The sequence below is a fragment of the Lethenteron reissneri genome, chromosome 28, assembly GCF_015708825.2.
Source record: "Lethenteron reissneri isolate LAM-NWPU_2019-01 chromosome 28, ASM1570882v1, whole genome shotgun sequence".
Lineage (NCBI taxonomy): Eukaryota > Metazoa > Chordata > Hyperoartia > Petromyzontiformes > Petromyzontidae > Lethenteron > Lethenteron reissneri.
In genome coordinates this window covers 616,458-636,439 of record NC_083806.1, presented here as the reverse complement: position 1 = coordinate 636,439, position 19,982 = coordinate 616,458, and the positions used below count along the sequence as shown (strand labels likewise).

The 19,982-nt window shown below is 47.2% G+C and overlaps 1 protein-coding gene across 5 annotated transcripts in view; it reads left to right on the top strand.

Annotated features, from left to right (window-relative positions):
- The window catches only part of LOC133348736 (nitric oxide synthase 1-like), a 107,550-nt gene that overhangs the window by 41,194 nt on the left and 46,374 nt on the right, over nucleotides 1-19,982 (top strand). For 4 of the 5 annotated variants that reach the window (XM_061561673.1, XM_061561674.1, XM_061561672.1 and 1 more), the window contains 5 exons: nucleotides 11,663-11,705; nucleotides 16,456-16,575; nucleotides 16,968-17,116; nucleotides 17,373-17,535; nucleotides 18,952-19,043. In XM_061561673.1, the coding sequence (XP_061417657.1) occupies nucleotides 11,663-11,705; nucleotides 16,456-16,575; nucleotides 16,968-17,116; nucleotides 17,373-17,535; nucleotides 18,952-19,043 (567 nt within the window). Of the gene's footprint in view, nucleotides 1-6,913; nucleotides 7,194-11,662; nucleotides 11,706-16,455; nucleotides 16,576-16,967; nucleotides 17,117-17,372; nucleotides 17,536-18,951; nucleotides 19,044-19,982 lie in introns of those variants that run through there. The other variant, XM_061561675.1, reaches the window with a different exon arrangement.

Genomic DNA, 19,982 nt, shown 5'->3' with positions numbered 1-19,982 from the left:
TGCTGTGCTGTGAGGAGAGCCAGCTGCTCTGGAATCTCGGCCCACCGTGCTGCGAGGGGTGGCGGCGGCTCTAGCCCGGCGATGTCGGCTCACCGTCAGCAGCTTATCGATTGATGAGGTAAGGTGGTCCACCTCAGCTAATTGCTTCCAGCCATTGTGGGAGCCCTCCTGGCGCAGCGTTTCTAGTTATCTAGTCTGCAGTGGTGCCTCCACCTCCTTCGGGAATGTAGTCGCTAGTGGAGTCCAGCTTCTGCTGGTCTCCGGGTCTCGAGAACCTGGGGCACTTAGGGATGACGTCTCTTCTTCTAATTGAGCTCCTCTTCAGGATACCATATACAGAATCCCACCGCTGCCACTAGTGTATGAAGACGTCAATTCTAAAAAGATGAATTCTTTATTTTCTAAAGAATAACGTATATACAGCTCCACGAACAGTCAGCCCCAATGGTTTCCATCTTGTTGTTCCATGAACAGTCAACCCCGATGTCTTCCACCTTGTATCTTGTTGGTCCCAGGCAAGTGCCCAGACTCCGGGCCTCACTCTGCTTTATACCTTCTCGGCCCGCCCCTAATCGGACAGTGCCCTCCACGTCACTGTGGCACATGTCTTCAATTATCTCAACGTGTACATTTCACTGTCCCCTCTACTGAGCCCCTCGGCCACCTGTTCCCAATCAACTCAACATGGATATTTAATTAATTATCTGTCCAGTGCCCTTTTACCATCTGTTATTAATTGTCTTAACATGTACACACTTTATCTTTACAGTTCCCTACACTTGTGAGAGATCGAGGGTGGATTTTTTTTTAGCTCCTGACAGGGCATCCAGGGAGTCGTCCATCCGTGGCAGGGGGTACGCATCTGCCACGGATACCTTATTCAATTTACGAAAATCCACACAAAACCGTCACCAATCCCCGCCTACAGTCACGCCCCCTCACGAAACTTCGAGATGGTTACTTCCCCCGAGCCTTTTAAGCTCCGCCCCTAACCTCGGCCCATCCCTCTAATTGGGTGATGGCCCAAGCGGCGGAGCCTATCCATTGATCGGCGCTCATCGATGAACTCTCGTATTACACTTGTATTAATACAAACACCATGAGCTATCAAGTAATACAATGAACATTACACAGCATATATCAAGGTCGCTATAATCTTTAATTTAATTATTGTCTCATGTAATGCTACGCGCGGCCCCTTAAATTAAATATCACTGTTGTATTTGCACTCAAGATATTTTTGCTTGAGCAAAATTATCGGGAAAAAAAACCTCGTATCTTCTCGCCAATTTTCCCGCGATTATGGTACAGTGTATCTCACACATCTATACATACTGTACTAGGGGGGAATAATTCACCTTCTCATGTCTACTGATGAGACTTGGCAGGTCGAATCCGGTCCAGAGTTTGCTTGCTTAAACACAAGTTGCTGGATTATTTTGGTCTACAAAGCCTATATGCAGGGCGATGGACTCAATTATCAGGTAACAATTGTAGTGCCAATAGGGCTACTGGCTGAGGGGAGCAGGGTAACAGGAGGGTGAGGAGGAGACATTTATGCAATTGGAAAATGGGCGGGAGATGTCGGGCAAGGGGACTACAGGTATGGTGTGGCGGTGACATAAGGTGATGTGGTGGTAACGTTAGGTGATGTGACGTTGACATACAGCGATATGGGACAGTCCATCGGGGACCGGGGAGAAATTGGGTAATACTGACGAGAGGATAAGAGGTGGAGCGAGGAAGAGGGTATAAAAGATGACTGTAGAATGTAGTTGTTAGATAAGGGGCCTTCCATAAATGACGTCACGCACCGGTGGGGGGGGGGGGGGGTCAGATATTTGTGACGATGTGTGACGTCACACCAAAATGCGCAACTTTAAATAAATATAGATAACACGTTCTACTTAATTAAATAGACTTTTTAATAAAAGTTTTTATTTACACGCTTTTATTTAACTCACTCGGTATGTTGTCGTATCCTCAAAAAATATTGTAACTCAATTTTTACCCACTTCCCAATGTGCTATCGACTGCAAACTTGGTATACTTATGTCATACTGATGACAAGACTATATTCTATCATAAAAAAATCTTAAACATATATTTGAAAACATTATTTTACACGCTTTTGATAAACTCACTCTGTCTGTTGTCGTATCCTCAAATTTTGTAACTCAATTTTCACTCACTTCCCAATGTCGTATCGACTGCAAACTTGGTATACGTATGTCATACTGGTGACAATATTATATTCTATCATTGAAAATAAAAAAACATTTTTAAAAATCTTTTTTATATTTTATGTTTCGGCTTGGGTCTAATTGTCGACGCTCAACTCACGTTGGCTGTAAATCACCACGGTCCCTTACGTTGTGGCAAGCCTCGGGGTCACTTCCTGGAGTCGTGGAGTTCTGTTATTTCATTAAAGCATGTTTAAAAAAAAGTATTTTTAAATATTACTTATTTCCTACAACATGAGAGTGCAGCGCCACATTAAATACGCACTACAATGACAATAGTTTAAAGCGATTTGAAGCATGTTTTATTTTCAAAATGGAAATATAGTTGGGGGGGGGGCAGAGCTTTGTGATATCATATTTGAGGGGGGGTCTGACTTTTTGTGACACCGTGTGACGAAGGGGGGGGGGGGGGGGGGTCAAAAATCGTCCAAAATCGCGTGACGTCATTTATGGACGGCCCCTAAGTGGCATTGCTATCTCTGCCTTACGGTCATCTGCAAGATTCACATGCACTAAATGTGACTGTCCAACTCGTGATTGATTGATAATGGCTGGAGGTAAAAATCCCAGGAATGCGGTCATTCAGTGGTAGTTATATATATATTTGTGATGAGTGATGTTTATGCCTGGTGTGGAATGTTTGCGATGTGTCTGTGTGGTGGTGTGTCTATGTTGTGGTGTACGTGTAAGGTGCGGTTAATCTGGTATGGTGTAATGCGGTTTGTGTGCTTTTACTCTGGTGTGTAACGATGGCGTAAGGCAGGGGTGTCCAAACTTTTTGCAAAGAGGGCCAAATTTGCTAAAGTGAAGATGCCCGGGGGCCAATAGTTCCTTCCGACATTTTTTTACCACAAAAGTTACGTGAAAACACACACTGTTATAAAACAATTCTCATTGTCACAATTACCTTTATTTTTCAAATGACAATGTAACCAAATATAAGTCACTCAGGCAGACGTGAACAACTCTAAAAACACAATTCTGCCTTTCATTCAGTCAGATAACATTGAACAAACTGTATAGAATACCTTACATTTCCATGAGTTAAATATCTTTACCTCATGAACATTTTAAACAGGAGTTATAAGTAATGCAAAGTGGTCTGTTATCATTAAACTTTCAAATGAGTGAATTTTGCCCTTGCCTTTTACAAGATCTTTCAGAAAGCAATAGTTTGTGTCACATCTACAGGTACATAACATCAACAGTTATAACCAAATCTTATTCAAGAGTTTAATAAAACAAGTGCCATAAGTCCAAGTGCATTAGTGTGCTTTAGGCTTTTCACTGTTAATAGTGACAGATGTTACCGTTCAAAACACTCAATTTCAGATTGATCAAGGAACAGATAACTTTCTGATACTAATGAGAAGGTTGATACTGAGATATAGATTTCAGTAAAGAGACCAGGTCTGGCTTGAGGGCAGTAGTTGAGATGCGTAAAATGCCACGTAAGTGGGAGTCACTCATCCTTGACCTCAATCGGTTCTTATTTAAGTTCATGACTGAGAATGTTTGCTCACACAAATATGTGGAGCCGAATAAGCTCAGCATTTTCTTAGCGAATGACCGCATTTATGGAAACCTGCTTTTGTCCAGCTGCCGGTAAAAGTCAACAAGAGAACACTGCTGGTGTTTTCCGCGGCACTCATCGTCACACTGCAGCTCAATGAGCTCCAGCTGCAGCTGTGGAGGAGCATCATCAGGGTCCACGGAGAAGGGAGAAGAGAAAAGCAACATGTCCTTTTCAATAACTGCAAAGACCCGAAAGCGTTTGTTAAATTCCACAGAAAGAGTTGCGATAGCTGTTGCATAACTCTTCATTTGCGCACCGATGTTGTCCTGTGGGAAACTGTCAATGACCTCTTTCAAAGCTGGGAAGTGCGCGGTGCAGGGCTCTGTTTGGGACAAGTGTCTTTGGAAAAGTTGTAGTTTGGTTCCAAAGGCCTTGATGTGAGCATATAGCTGGCTCACCACTGCATCTTTTCCTTGAAGATTAACATTCAGCGCATTCAGATGCTTCGTTATGTCAACCAAAAAAGCCAGATTTGCCAACAATACAGGATCGGACAGTTCTTCCATTCGTTGTCCCTTCTCACCCAAAAAATGTCCAATTTCCTCTTTGAGAGAGAAAAATCGCTGCAGTGCGGACCCCCGACTTAGCCACCTCACATCGTTGTGATATATTACGTCACCGTATTCAGCCTGGATGTCACGCAAGAACTGCTGAAACTGTCAGTGGTATAGAGCTTTAGAGCGAATATAATTGATTGCCTTTGCCACTGGTTTCATAACATCGTCAAATTTGAGATGTTTGGCGCAGAGAGCCTGCTGGTGAATGATACAGTGAAGTTTAAAAGCGTTGCCTGCTTCTTCGCTGACTTTTTTGCAGATCAGTGTGGACAATCCACTTCGCTCACCAGCCATGGCAGGTGCACCATCGGTAATGATCCCAGAAACTTTACTCCATGGTAGTTTCATATCATCAAAAGCTTCACAAACAGAAACGAAAAAAAATCTGTTCCTCTGGTTTGCCCATTAAGGCTTTTGAGGTCAAGCAGCTCCTCTGTCACGTTCAGGTTGTCATCAACTCCGCCTTAAAAAAAACAAGTAGTTGTGCAGTGTCAGATGCATCGGTGCTTTCATTGCAGGCTGATGAGAAATAATCAAAAGCCTGTTGTCTCGGAATATCTGATGATATGTCCTCAACTCTCCATGCCACAGTGTTGCGTGCCAGGCAAACATTCATAAAGTATTGCTTCTTCTCGGGGCAAATGTTCTCCACCATTTTCATGACACAGTATTTGATAAATGCACCTTCAGTAAAAGGTTTGCCATGTTTAGCTATTAACATGGCCACTTCGTAGCTGGCTTTGGTGATGTTTTCCTTTGACTCACAGGCCCGCGTGAAGAATCGCTGTTGCGATGCCAGAGCAGCACGGAGTTGCTTCACTTTTCAGCGCGGTCACTCCCTGTTAGCTTGTCGTATGTTGTAGCATGTTTAGTTTTGTAGTGTCTCTTTACGTTGAAATCCTTAAACAAGGCATCCGTCTCTTTACAAATTAGACAAACACAATTGCCTCGATTTCCAGTGAAGAAGTATTGTAATTCCCACCGCTCCTGAAAGCGGCGGCCATCACTGTCAACTTTTCTCTTTTTTTTGCAGTCGCCATGGCAGAAATAATTCGAGAAGGGTTCGCGGCACGTATGCAAAGCCAGAGGGTATTAAAATGGTGCTGCCATCGTGTGGCGGAAGGAGGAAGTTTTATGATTTATTTATTCTGACAAGAGATAGCGAGCCATGAATAACACATTATAAGACCGAAGCTGGGGGCCGTATGAAATCTGACCGCGGGCCGTGATTGGCCCGCGGGCCGGACTTTGGACATGCCTGGCATAAGGTATCTGAACTGTTTCGTATCTGTATGGTGTATCGAATGTGGTGGTGTATGGGGTAGAGTATGTGTAGTGCAATGGCCGGCAACCAAAATAACGAGAAGAGACATTTTTTTCGAATTTGGTAAAAAAAACACCCTACATTACTTAATAAATAACATCACGAAGCAGTCCTTGAAGAGCCGTATGCGGCTCCGGAGCTGCAAGTTGACGGCCCCGGGTTTATTGTTGAGTCGTGTGGGGGTGAGCGCTCACGACCAATGACAATGGCGAATATTTCAACCAGTCCTGGACCTCCTCGCGGTCGACTCAGCCTTGAATTAGTACCTGGAGCGGTGTGTGAACATCAGCACTGGGGAGGCAAAGGCGTCCGGACGTGTTGTTGGTCACCCACCCGTCCCCTCGTGTGCCGTGCCAGCCTTCATAGGTGCACTTGCCCCAAGTGTCTGTCATCGGCTATACGGGGGATCTATGTCTTTATCCTTGTTGTGAAATATCGATTGTGTGAGATACCGGGCCTTTGAATGCACCATCGCTATCATCGTTTTCAGTAGTATCGCTGTGGTCATCGTAATCATCAGCATCGTTATGACAATCTTGAACAACATCAGCAGCAGCAACATCGTTGCAGTCATAATCATCATCAGAATCAGATATGGATCTCGGGCATCTGTTCAGATAGGAACCTAGTCGTGATTTGTCCCATCGCCAACAAAATCATCAACATTCAATGCTCAACGAAGCTCTTCCTCGTCAGGTCCCGCAAGCTAAGCAAGGGTTTGTGCCTGGATGGTGTATGGATGGGGCGACCACCGTACGAATGAAACCGTCGTCATCAGACGTCGTGGCAGGCAGAGGCAGTGCGCTGTACCGTTCCTCTGTGCTCCGCCGCTGTCAATCCGTCGCCTTCACCAACCCGCACGGACCAGCGGGGTGAAGTATGGTCAAATTACCCCACGGTCGACACGACGTGAGACAGCCTTCATCCAATATCAGATTGGCAAATTAATTAAAATAATCACAGTTGAATACAAAGCGCCCGCGATAGTGTCTAATTGTGCTATAGACACTGAATAAATATTAATTTTACCTTGGGAAGCCTCGCTGATACGTTTTTTCAGGATGGTGCTGCAGGCAGAGTCGAACCATACAATTATTAAATTACCGGTTTAACCGGTTATGTAGAGTACATGAAAAAAACCCTGCGCCTTCCAGATTTTGGAGTAACCCGTTTAATTGGCCACGATCCCTCGCCTATTTAACCAGTACGGCGAGAGAGGACAACTCGAAGGCTCATTTTGCCGTGGTCCGTCAGTGGCAACTCGTGCGTAGAGCTTGGTACTCGCCTCAAGATACTGGCGAGACACACCGAGACATTCGCTGAGACACTGCATTCACTCATACACTCACTGAGACAGAGACATTTCACTCACTGAGACACTCACTTCACTCACAGACACTGATACATTTCACTCACTATAAGACACTCACTGAGATACTTCACTCACTGAGGCATTCCCTGAGACTCAGAGAGAGAAGCAGGCATCGACAGAGGTAAATTTTTGCAGTAAACATTTTCCTTTCGAATGTCACAGTAAAATGTGATTCAAGGGGTTAACCGAAGCGTTAACTTGAGCATAATTATTAAGTTGATAAATGCTCGATTTAAAGCTTTCGTGGCTGCAGGGATTCATCTTATTGGTTATTTCGGTAAAGTCACGTAGAAGGGAAATAATAAAATAATAAAAATGAAACATTTTATTATGTTTTTTTTATTAAGATTTATTTTTATTATTTTATTATTTCCCTTCTACGTGACTTTACCGAAAGAACCAATAAGTTAATAAACGCTCGATTTAAAGCTTTCGTGGCTGCAGGGATTCATCTTCTTGGTTCTTTCGGTAAAGTCACGTAGAAGGAACATAATAAAATAATAAAAATAAAACATAATAAAATAATTCTCACGACGTTTCGGCCACAACGCAAGCAGCCGTCTCTCGACAGACCTGTTCTCCACCTGAAGACGGCTGCTTGCGTTGTGGCCGAAACGTCGTGATAATTATTTTATTATGTTTTATTTTTATCATTTTATTATTTTCCTTCTACGTGACTTTACCGAAAGAACCAAGAAGATTAATAAATGCTGTTCAGTACTCTGGTTCTTTCGGTAAAGTCACGTAGGTATAACATAAATACTGCTGTTCAGTGTTTATTGCTTCGTTTTGTTAGATTTGGGGCACCGTGGTGGCGAGATATTATCTACCTCGCCTGGTATACAGGAGGACGTGGGTTCGATCCCGACACCTGCTGTATATTTGGAGTTCGCGGTGTCTCCCCGTGGTCGCGTGGATTGTTCTCTTGGTCTTCCGGTTTTCTCTGTAAAACTAGAAACATGCGTTTAGATTATTTGGCTGCTATAAATTTCCAGATGATTAGCCACTTCAAGATATAATTTGTGGCCAGGTCGCTTCTGAAAAATAGCTAATAGTTCAATGGGCTTTACCAAGTACTGTAAATAAAATATTTTAATTTAAAGTGAATGAAACATTTTACGTATAGCAAACCCTTGCGGTAAATGTATAGCGGCACAGGTATAATGCTTACAGGAAATGTGGCTGTCAACCGCCAAAGGCAAACTGTACCTCAATAAATTTGGCGCAAAACCGCGATAGCTAAACCTTGCGAGAGGAAATGGTTTGCTATACATTTACGCTTGTATTAATACAAACACCATGAACAATCAAGTAATACAATAAATACTGTACTAGGGGGAAATAATTCACCTTCCCATCTTTGCTAATGAGACTTACGTTGCTGGATTATTTAGTTCTGTAAAGCCTACAGGCCGATGAACTCAATTCTCAGGTAACGATTGTAGTGACCCAAAAGGGCTCCCGGCTGAGGGGAGCGGGGAAACAGAGGAGGGTGAGGAGGAGACATTTTTGCTTTTGGATAACGGGCGGGAGTTGTCGGGGCAAGGGGAGCGTGGGTATGATGTGCCGGTGACATAAGGTGATGTGGCGATGACATAAGGTGATGTGCGGTGACATACGGCGATAAGGGGACCGACCATCGGGGACCGGGGAGAAATGGGGTGATACTGATGGAGAGGAAAAGAGGTGGAGCGAGGAAGAGGGTATAAAATATCACGGGAGGATGTGAGTTTATCTCTCCCTTCCAGTCACCCGCAGTGCTTGATGTATATGCCTGGTGTGGCATGTTTGCGATGTGTCCTGTGGTGGTGTATCTGTGTTTATCTGATACTAGCTTGTTTGCCCGACCTAGGACGGAAGCTGTAATATTTGCGAAAAAATTGAGCAGAGTATAATTGTATCTTGTGTAAATTTAATGGCACAAAAGTATGTGTGGGGGCTGACGCCCCCCTTTTCCTCTCCCCCCTCCTCCTCGGCCACTTTATGGCCGGGCTGCAGCCGATCGCATGATCGGCCCCCCCGCACCAGTGTCCTCTCTGAGGGACATGGCTAAGTGGCTGGCTCACCACCGTCCGGAGTTATCCCACACTCCCCACGTACACCACCACTAATGCAGAGGTGGCTGCGTGCTCGCGCGTGCCTGCGTAGGCTCACCTTCGCTCACCACGGCTTGTGCTAAAAATAAAAATAGCCGTATGAATATGCACATGCCCCTCCCCCCTCCTGTTGGGTCAGCCTTAATCCGCTGTACAAACACGCACGCGGGCATAAGCACTCGGGCACAACGACGGCCGTATTGCTGATAATATACGCACGCCCCACCGTTAATGCGATCGTCGCTATGTAAACACACTGCGTAAAACGCGCTGTGTAAACACGCACACGAGTGTCAGCGACCGTTTATGATGGAATACATGCGCGCTTGACACGCACATACTCACACCACACCTACGCTCTCCCCACACACACAGAAATCACGCGGCGTCGGTGCTCTGTGCTCAAGTTTATTAATGGCGCGTCGATAAAAAAAGACCCTGCGTGGCCCGGAGCAAAATTCTCAGCGAGCAGCGCCAAGCCTATTCCTATTCAATTCCTGGGTGGACTCTTACTCTACTTCTCACCTCGCGGTGGGAATCGGAGGGACGAGGGTACGAGAGGACTCTGTCTGGGGTCCAGTCGTAGCAGCACTCGCCAGCGTCCCTCGGACGCTTCGAGCGGCTGGGAGTCCGACCGGGTAGCTGAACGGCTGGAGGAGAACTGCCCAACGTTTTTTTCCCTCCCTCTCATGCCCTCGGAATCCAAAAATCCAGGGTCATGTGGTGTTATCCTGCGCGGCCAGTCGGGTGCCTACTTATTGATTTTCAACCGATGCCCCGCCCCTACTTGGAGCGTCGCTTTCCATTACGCCTTGATCCATTGTCTACGCGCCAGTCCTCCCCACCCCGGAATCAATCGGTTTGATCGGGGCGGTCGTCCCGGGTCCATAGCGTCAGTCAGTCCAGGAATTTCCCTCCCACCTCCTCTTATGCGCTGCTCGCTGGGTGTTTGCCCCCAAGGCCCTATCTCTCTGTGCTGTGAGTGTTCTCATTGCGGTTCGCTCGGTGAGCTTCGTCGTGCCCATACAACTTTAAGCCAATTCACGGGGGCCGCAATGCAATTTGGCCTGGGGGGGGTCAGCCAATCTCCTGGCACTGGGAAACCGTGGGACATCCCCGCTAGGGGCCCCTCGGGTAAAAACCCGTGGTACCAGGTGACCCCCCCACGAGACCCTATGTGGGTGCATGTGTGTGTTTAGTTGGGGTGTGCGTGCGTTCGTGTAGAGGGGTGCAAGGGGATAGCAGCACCGGCGGAGTTGCTCCGTTGCTGTGGCACCACATATGTCATCCAACACTTGACTGCATTTCACTGGAGTACTGTATTAATGGCAGTGATTCTTGCACAAAACTACGTCATAAAACACCTCACTTCATGTCACTGTAGCACTGTATATAACTGACCTTCAATTTATTCAAATTCACTGCTCTGATACTTTATTCTCTTCTGCTTTCGGTCGCTGGGGTTGAAATAAATTGGAATAAGATACAATATCTGCAAAATCACCAATAAATGTTTATTTTACCATAATGTAGAAGCATAAATTAGACTTAACTTACGTCTCAAGTGTTGAATGAATAAATAAAGACAAAATCCACTTTGTTGCTGCGTAGATTTATTTATTATATTTACTTTCAATAAAGAAAACGTCCAACTTAAAGCGAATTTCCCAAAAAATATATTTCCGCTCGACCTTCTGCGTGAGTGTAAAAATCCACCCGCTCATGAATATTAATGAGGTGGGGGGGTGCGGCATGTGGATTGACGTCACGCGCGTTACACACAAACAGGCATTCTTGGCTCATTATAGTAGTAATGGTGTAATGTATCTGGTTTGTGTAGTTTTACTGTGGTGTGTAATGCTGGCGTAATGTATCCGAACTGCTGTATCGTATCTGTATGGTATATCGAATGTGGTGTGTGGGGTGAATTATGTTTAGTGCAGGGGTCGGCAACCAAAAAAACAAGAGGAGCCATTGTTTTCGAATTAGTAAAAAAAACTAATGTGAATATGAGATAGTCCTTAATAAATAACGTCATGAAGCAGTCCTTAAAGAGCCGCATGCGGCTCTGGAGCTGCCGGTTTCCGACCCCTGGTTTAGTTCTAGATTTGGTTTAGTGTTGTGTAGTGTAGCGGTTAACGCTACGCTGCGCTACAAACCCGGCTACACAAGTTCGATTTCTGCTCACGGCCAACACCCGTGACGATCATCTGAACTGATCCTCGGTCTCCCCTAGGTCGACTCAGCTTCACATGAGTACCTGGTGCGGTGTTTAAACGTTGCCATAAGGGAGACAAAGGCGGCCAGGCGTGGTTCTGGCCACCCACCCCATCGTGTGCTATATCGGCCTTTGTAAGCGCTCACTGACAGTACTTGTCCTGACAACTTGTTAACCTTGGCTATACGGGAGATCTTTGCCTCTGTACGTTTAGTGTGGTCTATACGTGCGCTATATTTTTACTCCCTCATGTCCCCTCTCTCTGTGTCCACTCAGCCAAGGGAAGACGATGGAGACTAAGAGCTCACGACCCTCGCAGGTAACCCCTATCCCCACCACCCGGGACTCCAGACAGACGACGACTCTCATATAGCCTGGGAGCAGCAGGTTGGTGCAGATTAACATATGTGCCCCACAGAAAGAAGCGCCTGGATTCGATTTCAGACTCGGGCGATTTTTGCTGTGTGGAGCTTCATGTTATCCTCCAGTTCTACATAGGTTTTCTCTGGCTCCTCCGGTTTTTATCCATTGGTAAAAAAAAGTACTTTTGAACTAGTTTTGGCTAAACATCCCAATGCTGAAGATGTACAATTTGGATACGCATTGCAACATCGGTCACTTCTGCAAGAATCGAGACTCAGTGAGGGTTTCCTGGGTAAACAACCATAATGATAAAGTATGCAAACCTCCATTAACTAAAGTTCATAGGTTATAGGCAGATTAACACACGGCGAATTTTGTATTCTTTTTAAAAATTATACTTTCCTTAATTATCATTGTTGATGCCTCCGGCTTGCAAGTGACTATAAATTCATTGTATGCATGTCTTTTTGGGGAGCAGTGGCATGTTAATTCACGCACTATGCTACAAACCCAGTAACCGGAGTTAGATTCCCTTCATAATTGCTCACTATCAGCACTTGTCCCAACAGTCTATGCAGGTAATACAGGGGATGTTTGTCTTGTTACGTTTGAGTTTTTGTGTATCTTTGAGTATGTACGTGAGAAGAGAGTGGGTGTGTGTGCACCGGTGGGTAGTGTGATTATGACCAGCTCTGGTCTGGTAGCAGAGGTCTGACTCTTGAGTCGAGATCCATTATTATTTCATCAGATGGGTAATGCTGTGTCGAAGCTACCTGGCCTGTTGCTCCTCACGAATCTTTGGGTCTTCTTGGCCACAGTTATGCCCTCTCTTCTCTATGCTTGTGAAATGTGGATCCCTCTAATTGAACATCTACACCAGTTTGAAACATTCAGGCTGGTCTGACTTATCCTGGGTTTTACAGGTTGGATTGTATGAAGAGCTCAAAGAACCTTAAAAGATCTGGACACAGTCCCATCGTTAAGCTCACTCGTCAGACAAGACAGAGTTGGCTAGGTGATGTAGCCTGCATGCCCAGCCACTGCATATTTAAGCAATTTTAGTTTGGCCGAATAGAGGGGGCTAAACAGGCGCAGGATGGGCTAGAGAAGAGATAAGAGATGGGCTGATGTGGTAAGGGAGGACATGGACTTGTGGCCTCTGTGGGGGAGGCTCGTGAAGGACACTACTGGGCTGTTGGAGGCAGTCGCCCTCCAACAATGTCATCAACGTCCACTCATTACCACTGAAATCACCTACACCCTCGTCTACAGTGTAGTTGGGCCTTGCCACGATTACTCCAATTCCGTCATCGAGTACCCTCAAGGAACTCCCAATGGTTGCAAAACAATCTCGCCTGCGTCCTCCTTGGTGTCCATCATCCTTGGCTGGATTCCCTCGACTCCCTCTGCTCCCTCCACTGGCTTCCCATCGCCAGCAGGGTCAACGGCTCCCTTGCTTTCAGTAGTCCACCTGATCACTCTTCGCTCCTGTCATGCTGCACTGCAGTTCACGGTAGAACTCTCCTCCCACAAATCACAACCTCCTTCCTTTCTACACCGAGGACAACGACCGTCAACTGCCGGACATCGTTTCTACATGGCAACCCTCACCAACTGGAATGCCATCATCTTGCTTTACAATAACAACATTCAATCTGCACATATTTTTGTAATATGAGGCTATATCCGGCTCACTGACGTATCACAACTCGTCATGGTGATTGGCTCTGCCGGTGCTGGTTTACAGCCAATGGGGGGGAAGCCTAGGGGCATGGCCCTGACGTGATGGAGAGGTGACAGCTATGGAGATTGGTTCTGCTGGCTTTGGCCTCAGCCAATGGGGTCAGGGGCGTGGTCCCATGAGCTGACGAGGGAGCCTGGAAGATTCAATGCAGGCTAACGAGGATTGGCTGAAGCGTACCACGTGACCCAGGTATTAAATAGGGGTAGAGAGGAACGACACGTGGTCAGAACGGGAACGAACGGAGGGAGGGGCCACGCGGGAGCGGGGCTCCGAGCTGCCACGTGGCAGTGCGTCTCTCTCGGTCTATCTGTTCCCTTCACGTTGCCTATCAGCAGCGTGAAGTAACTGTAACCTAAAGTGAATAAAAGACGGATCCCAGAAGTAGTCTCAAAGAGCTTTATTACATTGGTGTCAGAAGTCTCTTCTGGGACCGTTTGGACGATCTTTCAAGATGTCCAAGCACCTCAGAAAAAAGAATCCACCGGACCCTCCGTCGGAGGAAGAAGTTGAGACGGACGAGGACGAACTGCTGGGAGCTACGGCTCCTCTGCCTCCGGCTGCTGCTCTCCTCGGCGCCGCTCATCACCGACAGGCTGCAGAAGCGACGGCCTCAAATGCGGACGAAGGATGGCGGCTAATGGCGGAGCAGATCGAGTCGCTCCGCGCGATTTTTCTCAGTCTGGTGACGGCGGTCGCATCCTCAACTGCTCTAGGTCGGCCGCCGGGGTTTCAGCCGAGTGCCGAGGACCAAGATTTTCAGCGGGAATCGACGTCCGCCATTGCTCCTGCCGCGCGGGGAGAGGCTTTCATCTTGGACGGGGCGGCTGTGATGGAGCTGCCGGACGCCATCTTGGGTAGGGCTGTCACCACGCGGCCGCCAGACACCATTTTGACGGAGACGCGAAGAACGCGGGAAGCGGGAATAGAGACACTCGAGGCATCGGCCATTCACCGCGGACATCGTCTTCCTCAAATTAAGGAATTTATCGCCGGGGGCGATTGGAGTGCCTTCACATGGTGCTTCGAGTCGACCTTTAGATCCGTTTGATGGACGGAGGCGGAGGCACTGGAGGCGCTGCCCACGCTGCTGGATGATGTCTCCCTGGCGGTCTTCCGATCCATCCCGGCGACCAAGAAGAAGACACTTCGTGATGCTTTCACAGAGATGGCGGAGTTTTACGACCCGCCGACGGTGGTTACCAGAAAATGTATGTCACGTCGTCGAGGATCAGAGGAATCGCCCTTGGCCTACCGGGGGGCGCTGTTAGCGTTGGCCATGGCCGCCTACCCCGACTCGACGGCTGATCTCCTGGATCCTCTCATCCTTTCCCGAATGCTTGAGCTATCTCATGAACTGAACATCTCGCTGCCGGTATGCGGCCATGAACTGCTCACGTCGTGATGGGTGGCACGCTGCTTGGATGCTAAGTTCAATCTGAAGCGCTGGGATCAGATGGCGGCATGGACGGGGAACCCCCAAATAGACGGTCCACCGTTGGGGTGGTTTCCACGGCGGGTCGTCCACTGCTCCGATGACTCCGGCGACGACGAGGTGGTGGCTGCTGTTCCGTGCTGGGTCCCGAGACGCCGGTCGACCACGTGCAGGGCCCGGGACGAGCGACCGCCGGGCGACGACGGCCACGTGCTTCAAGTGTGGCCGACGGGGCCATTTCGCCCGCGATTGCCGCTGCCGGCCTCTGCCTTCTCCGCTTCCGTCGAGTTGACTTCCATCTCCTCCACCGGGTGCGGATCCACGACACCCTCGGCCGAGTCGGCACAAATCGGACACCCGGCAGATGAACAGGTTTTGAGGGACAACGAGACCCCCGACGTTTCTCCTCCAACGGGACCTATCCCAGATACGACCGAAACCGAACATTCTTCTTTTTCTTCTCCACGGCAACCACCTCCTGCAGATCGGGGGGCGAGGCGACCATGCGCGAAAAACGAGAGGGTCCTGCGTCACGTACGCGGTCGAAATTTCTTCCGTTTCGTTAGTAATGATTGCCTTGCGGTCTGTTACCCTGTTGTTACTGCGCTACAGGGGCGCCCTAATGTATGTCTGTTGTTAATGGTTGAAGTCCTTGACGCGTAGACGCCTATTCCCCCCCCCCTTACCTTGTCAATGCGTCTCAGACGCCCTAATAATTATCTAAATTGGATTCGGCTTGTCACCCTTTTCCCAGCCGAGACGGCTGACTTTTTACACCGGGGGGGGGGGGGGTGATGTAATATGAGGCTATATCCGGCTCACTGACGTATCACAACTCGTCATGGTGATTGGCTCTGCCGGTCCTGGTTTACAGCCAATGGGGGGGAAGCCTTGGGGCATGGCCCTGACGTGATGGAGAGGTGACAGCTATGGAGATTGGTTCTGCTGGCTTTGGCCTCAGCCAATGGGGAGATGAGTCAGGGGCGTGGTCCCGGGAGCTGACGAGGGAGCCTGGAAGATTCGATGCAGGCTAACGAGGATTGGCTGAAGCGTACCACGTGACCCGGGTATTAAATAGGGGTAGAGAGGAACGACACGTGGTCAGAACGGGAACGAACGGAGGAAGGGGCCACGCGGGAGCGGGGCTCCGAGCTGCCACGTGGCAGTGCATCTCTCTCGGTCTATCTGTTTCCTTCACGTTGCCTATCAGCAGCGTGAAGTAACTGTAACCTAAAGTGAATAAAAGACGAATTCCAGAAGTCGTCTCAAAGAGCTTTATTACACTTTTATGAGACACTTAAAAGGCCCACCTCTATCGCCTAGCTTTCAAGTGAAACTGAGCTTGGCTTCGGGCCTCAGTCACAGTCAATTATGTCTGTCAATTATTCTGCTCGTTAAAAACGGCATGATTATTATTAATCCACTGCTGGATGAGAACCTTCCCATGCTGTGCTGATTGTAGGTGTTATTTGGTAATACCTCTCCATGCTTGCCAGTGTATATTATGTGTGTATATCTGTGTGTGTGCAGGGAGTGGCGCCCAGCTTGTGCCCTCACAGTGCCGTGTCTCGCAGGGCGCGCTTCGTGAATCTGCGAAATATAGAGACGGGACACGAGTTCCGAGATACCCTGCACCTGCAAGGGAATAAGGTTCCCTATACACCCTGCACACACTGCAGACACTGCACACACTGCACATCCTGCACACCCTGCACACTTCACACACTCCAGACACCCTGCATACCTCGAAAACCCTACACACTCTGCACACCCCAGACACCCTTCACATCCTGCACACATATAAGGCAGCAATTGGGAGCTATTCAATTTTAAATCATCTAGATTGAAAACTATTTTTTTTAGAACTGCTTTTTGTGTTCAGTTTGTTTTCCTTCCCCCGCACCTCGCATTACCACGGTTGGCGGCGTACGGTGCGAAAGAAGTTTAACATAATTCACACCCTGCACACCCTGCATACCCTGCATACCCTGCACAGCCGGTACAGCTCCGTTCCGCCCTGATCACCATCTTCACCCCCACAGCCCGTCAGCTGCATGGGAGGGATATGCAAAGGCTCCATCATGTCCCCCGAGGAGCTTACGTGCCCCAGCAGGGCCTCCCCCAAACCACGCGCGGAGCTACTGGAGGAGGCGCAGAAATTCATCACTCAATACTACTCCTCCATCAAACGGTCTGTCAGCAATTACTTGTTTACTCATTTATTTATTCATTGATTTCACTCCTACCCCACCCACGCACTCATTCACTCATATTGTAACTCGTTTGTGCACACACTCATCGTACGCATGCCCACACTTTCATTCATTTATGTATTCATTCACCTGCGAGCTTTGCCCACTGTGTCTGAACAAGGGTATTCCTCAGCTCTGGATGTCGAACCCCACAAGAGTCGTGGTTTGCTCCCGGGTGCCATGTTCCCTGTGCAGGCAGGACTCCGATGCACACACGGAGCGACTGATGGAGGTGGCACGAGCGGTGGAGGAGAGTGGTACCTATTCTCTCACAGACACTGAGCTCATCTACGGGGCCAAGACCGCGTGGCGCAACGCAGCCAGGTGCATCGGCCGCATCCAGTGGTCCAAACTGCAGGTGACTGTGAGAATGAGAGAGTGAATGCAAGGGAATGGCAAGTGATTGTGAGAAAGTGGCAGTGTTGTGGTTATCTCACTGCGCTACGAACCCGGTGACCCGAGTTTGATTCCCGAACCAATGGTGGGTCTTCCTGACTTCAACATCATCAGGGAGACAAAGGTGACCAGGCGTGGTCCTGACCACACCATCCCGCCATTTGCCGTGCCAGCTAACTGCACGTTCCCCAAAAGTCTATTAAAGGCTTCTTTGGTTCTTTCGGTAAAGTCACGTATAAAGATAAAATAATAAATTAAATAATATTATTATTTTATCTTTATACGTGACTTTACCGAAAGAACCAAAGAATAATTCCTGCAGTCACGAAAGCTCCAAAATTAAGATTCTATTAAAGGCTGTATGGGGGATTTTTGTGTACCATGGGTCGAGTGGTGGCACCATAGATAGCGTGGTTAACATGCTGCACTATGAACCTGCCTACTTGAGTTTGATTCCCGCACACAACCAACACCAGTGGTGAATATCTGAACTAGTCCTGGCCTCTCATAGGTTGACTCAGCCTTAAATGAGTATCTAGGAGATATGTAAACATCAGCACTGGGGAAACAAAGGCGGCCAGGCCTGGTCCAGGCCACACCACCATCTTGTGTGCTATACTGGTATTCATATGTGCTTGCTAACAGTGCTTGTCCCAAGAACTGAACAGACTATAAGGGGATCTTTGTGTTTGTTATCACAGTAAGTTAACACTGGGAACCACAGGTGGTGGCATCTAGCAGTCATCTCAGTCATTTATACCATGACACCTGGGTCTGTCTCGTGACCTTCCAGAGAACATACTTCACTCCACGTGGCCGCAAAGTGTGTCATTTAGTGTGGCACAGGCTCGGCTTTGCTATTTATCTGAATTTGTCCTGGTTGACTCAGTCACTCAAAATGGACAAAAATAAAACAATTTTCAAAGTAATTGAGAATAGCCGACAGTGCAATTACAAATGTATGAGTTAATGAATGAATAAACTGATTAAATTAATTACAGGTTATGGAGGATTTTTCATATTCACAATTTAATTGATAATACCAGGATAACGGCTGTGACCAACTCTCCCTGAACGTGCCGATCTCGTCAGATCTTGGAAGCTAAGCAGGTACAGCCTGGACATTAATTGTGCTGGTGACCACTATGTATAGCAGGACTTTTATCGGTGGCTTCCCAGCTATAAGCTGCACTGGCCAGTGTATAGTCAAACTAACCCGCACAGTCTGCACAGCGTGGGTAGGCCCTCATCCAGCAGTGGATTAACCTTAACTCTAACTTGTATGTGTACTCCAGTGACAGCTGCCACCACCACACCGTGACCCCTCTGTCAATGTTTCAGCATCTTGAACTCATACAAATTCTCGCTGTGCCGGCAGCTGTTTGACGCGAGACACTGCAACACTGCAAGTGACATGTTCACTTATATCTGCAACCACATCAAGTATGCAACTAACCGGGGCAATATACGGTGAGCATTTCCTGCAGCTACTACCTGTGTGAGTTTTTGATTGTTCACCACTTTTTGATCACACTTTTACCTGTTCACCTATCCACCTGCTTACCAACGTATCTGTTTATTTTCCCACTTGTTCACTTGCTCACCGGTTTGCCTGTTTACCAGCTCACATGTTCACTTGCTGACACGTTCACTTGCTCCACTCCCTATTTCTTCGCCTGCTCATCAACTTACTCATATTTTCACTGGATCCAGTTTGCCAGCTCGCAAATGGAACAATATTAATTTGGTAAAATTTGTATTAGCGCCATTATTATCGTACAATGCTATAACGAAGAGTAATCCACACATTTAATAATTAGGTACGAACAACATGTTATTCAAATGTGTTATTTTTTTACAGTAAATTGTTAAATGTGTGGGTTATATTTTAACATTCTGGTGTATTGAAACAATAAAATTACGTGTTCACATTACAACTACATTTTTTGGCTGTATTCGGTGGAGGAGGGATTACAAACCATAATAGTATTGTGCTTTTGCGATCTAACCCAAAAAAACTATTATGAATTGAACTAATGATTAGTTTCCTGGAAGGCACAAGTTTTACCACTGCGCCACCATGCCTCCAACAAATTAAAGAGTGAATGTAAATGTATGTCCATGATCATTTAATTCGCTCTCACACAAAGACGGGCGATTTGTATCTGACCTTTGCATCCAAATCATCTCCCACTATTATTAAATTCACTCAATGAGCAGTTCTAATCTCATAATTATATAATTTTCCCATCAAACATTTAACATCCTATTCAAATGTGTTTTTTTGTTAATAGACAGTATCTTTAATTGTTCTTATTTACAGCACCGTGAGCACCTCAATGTGTAATCGTTGCTGAGACCTGACATGTTGTATTCTTTTAAATGTCCATTGCTCTTAAATACAAATGA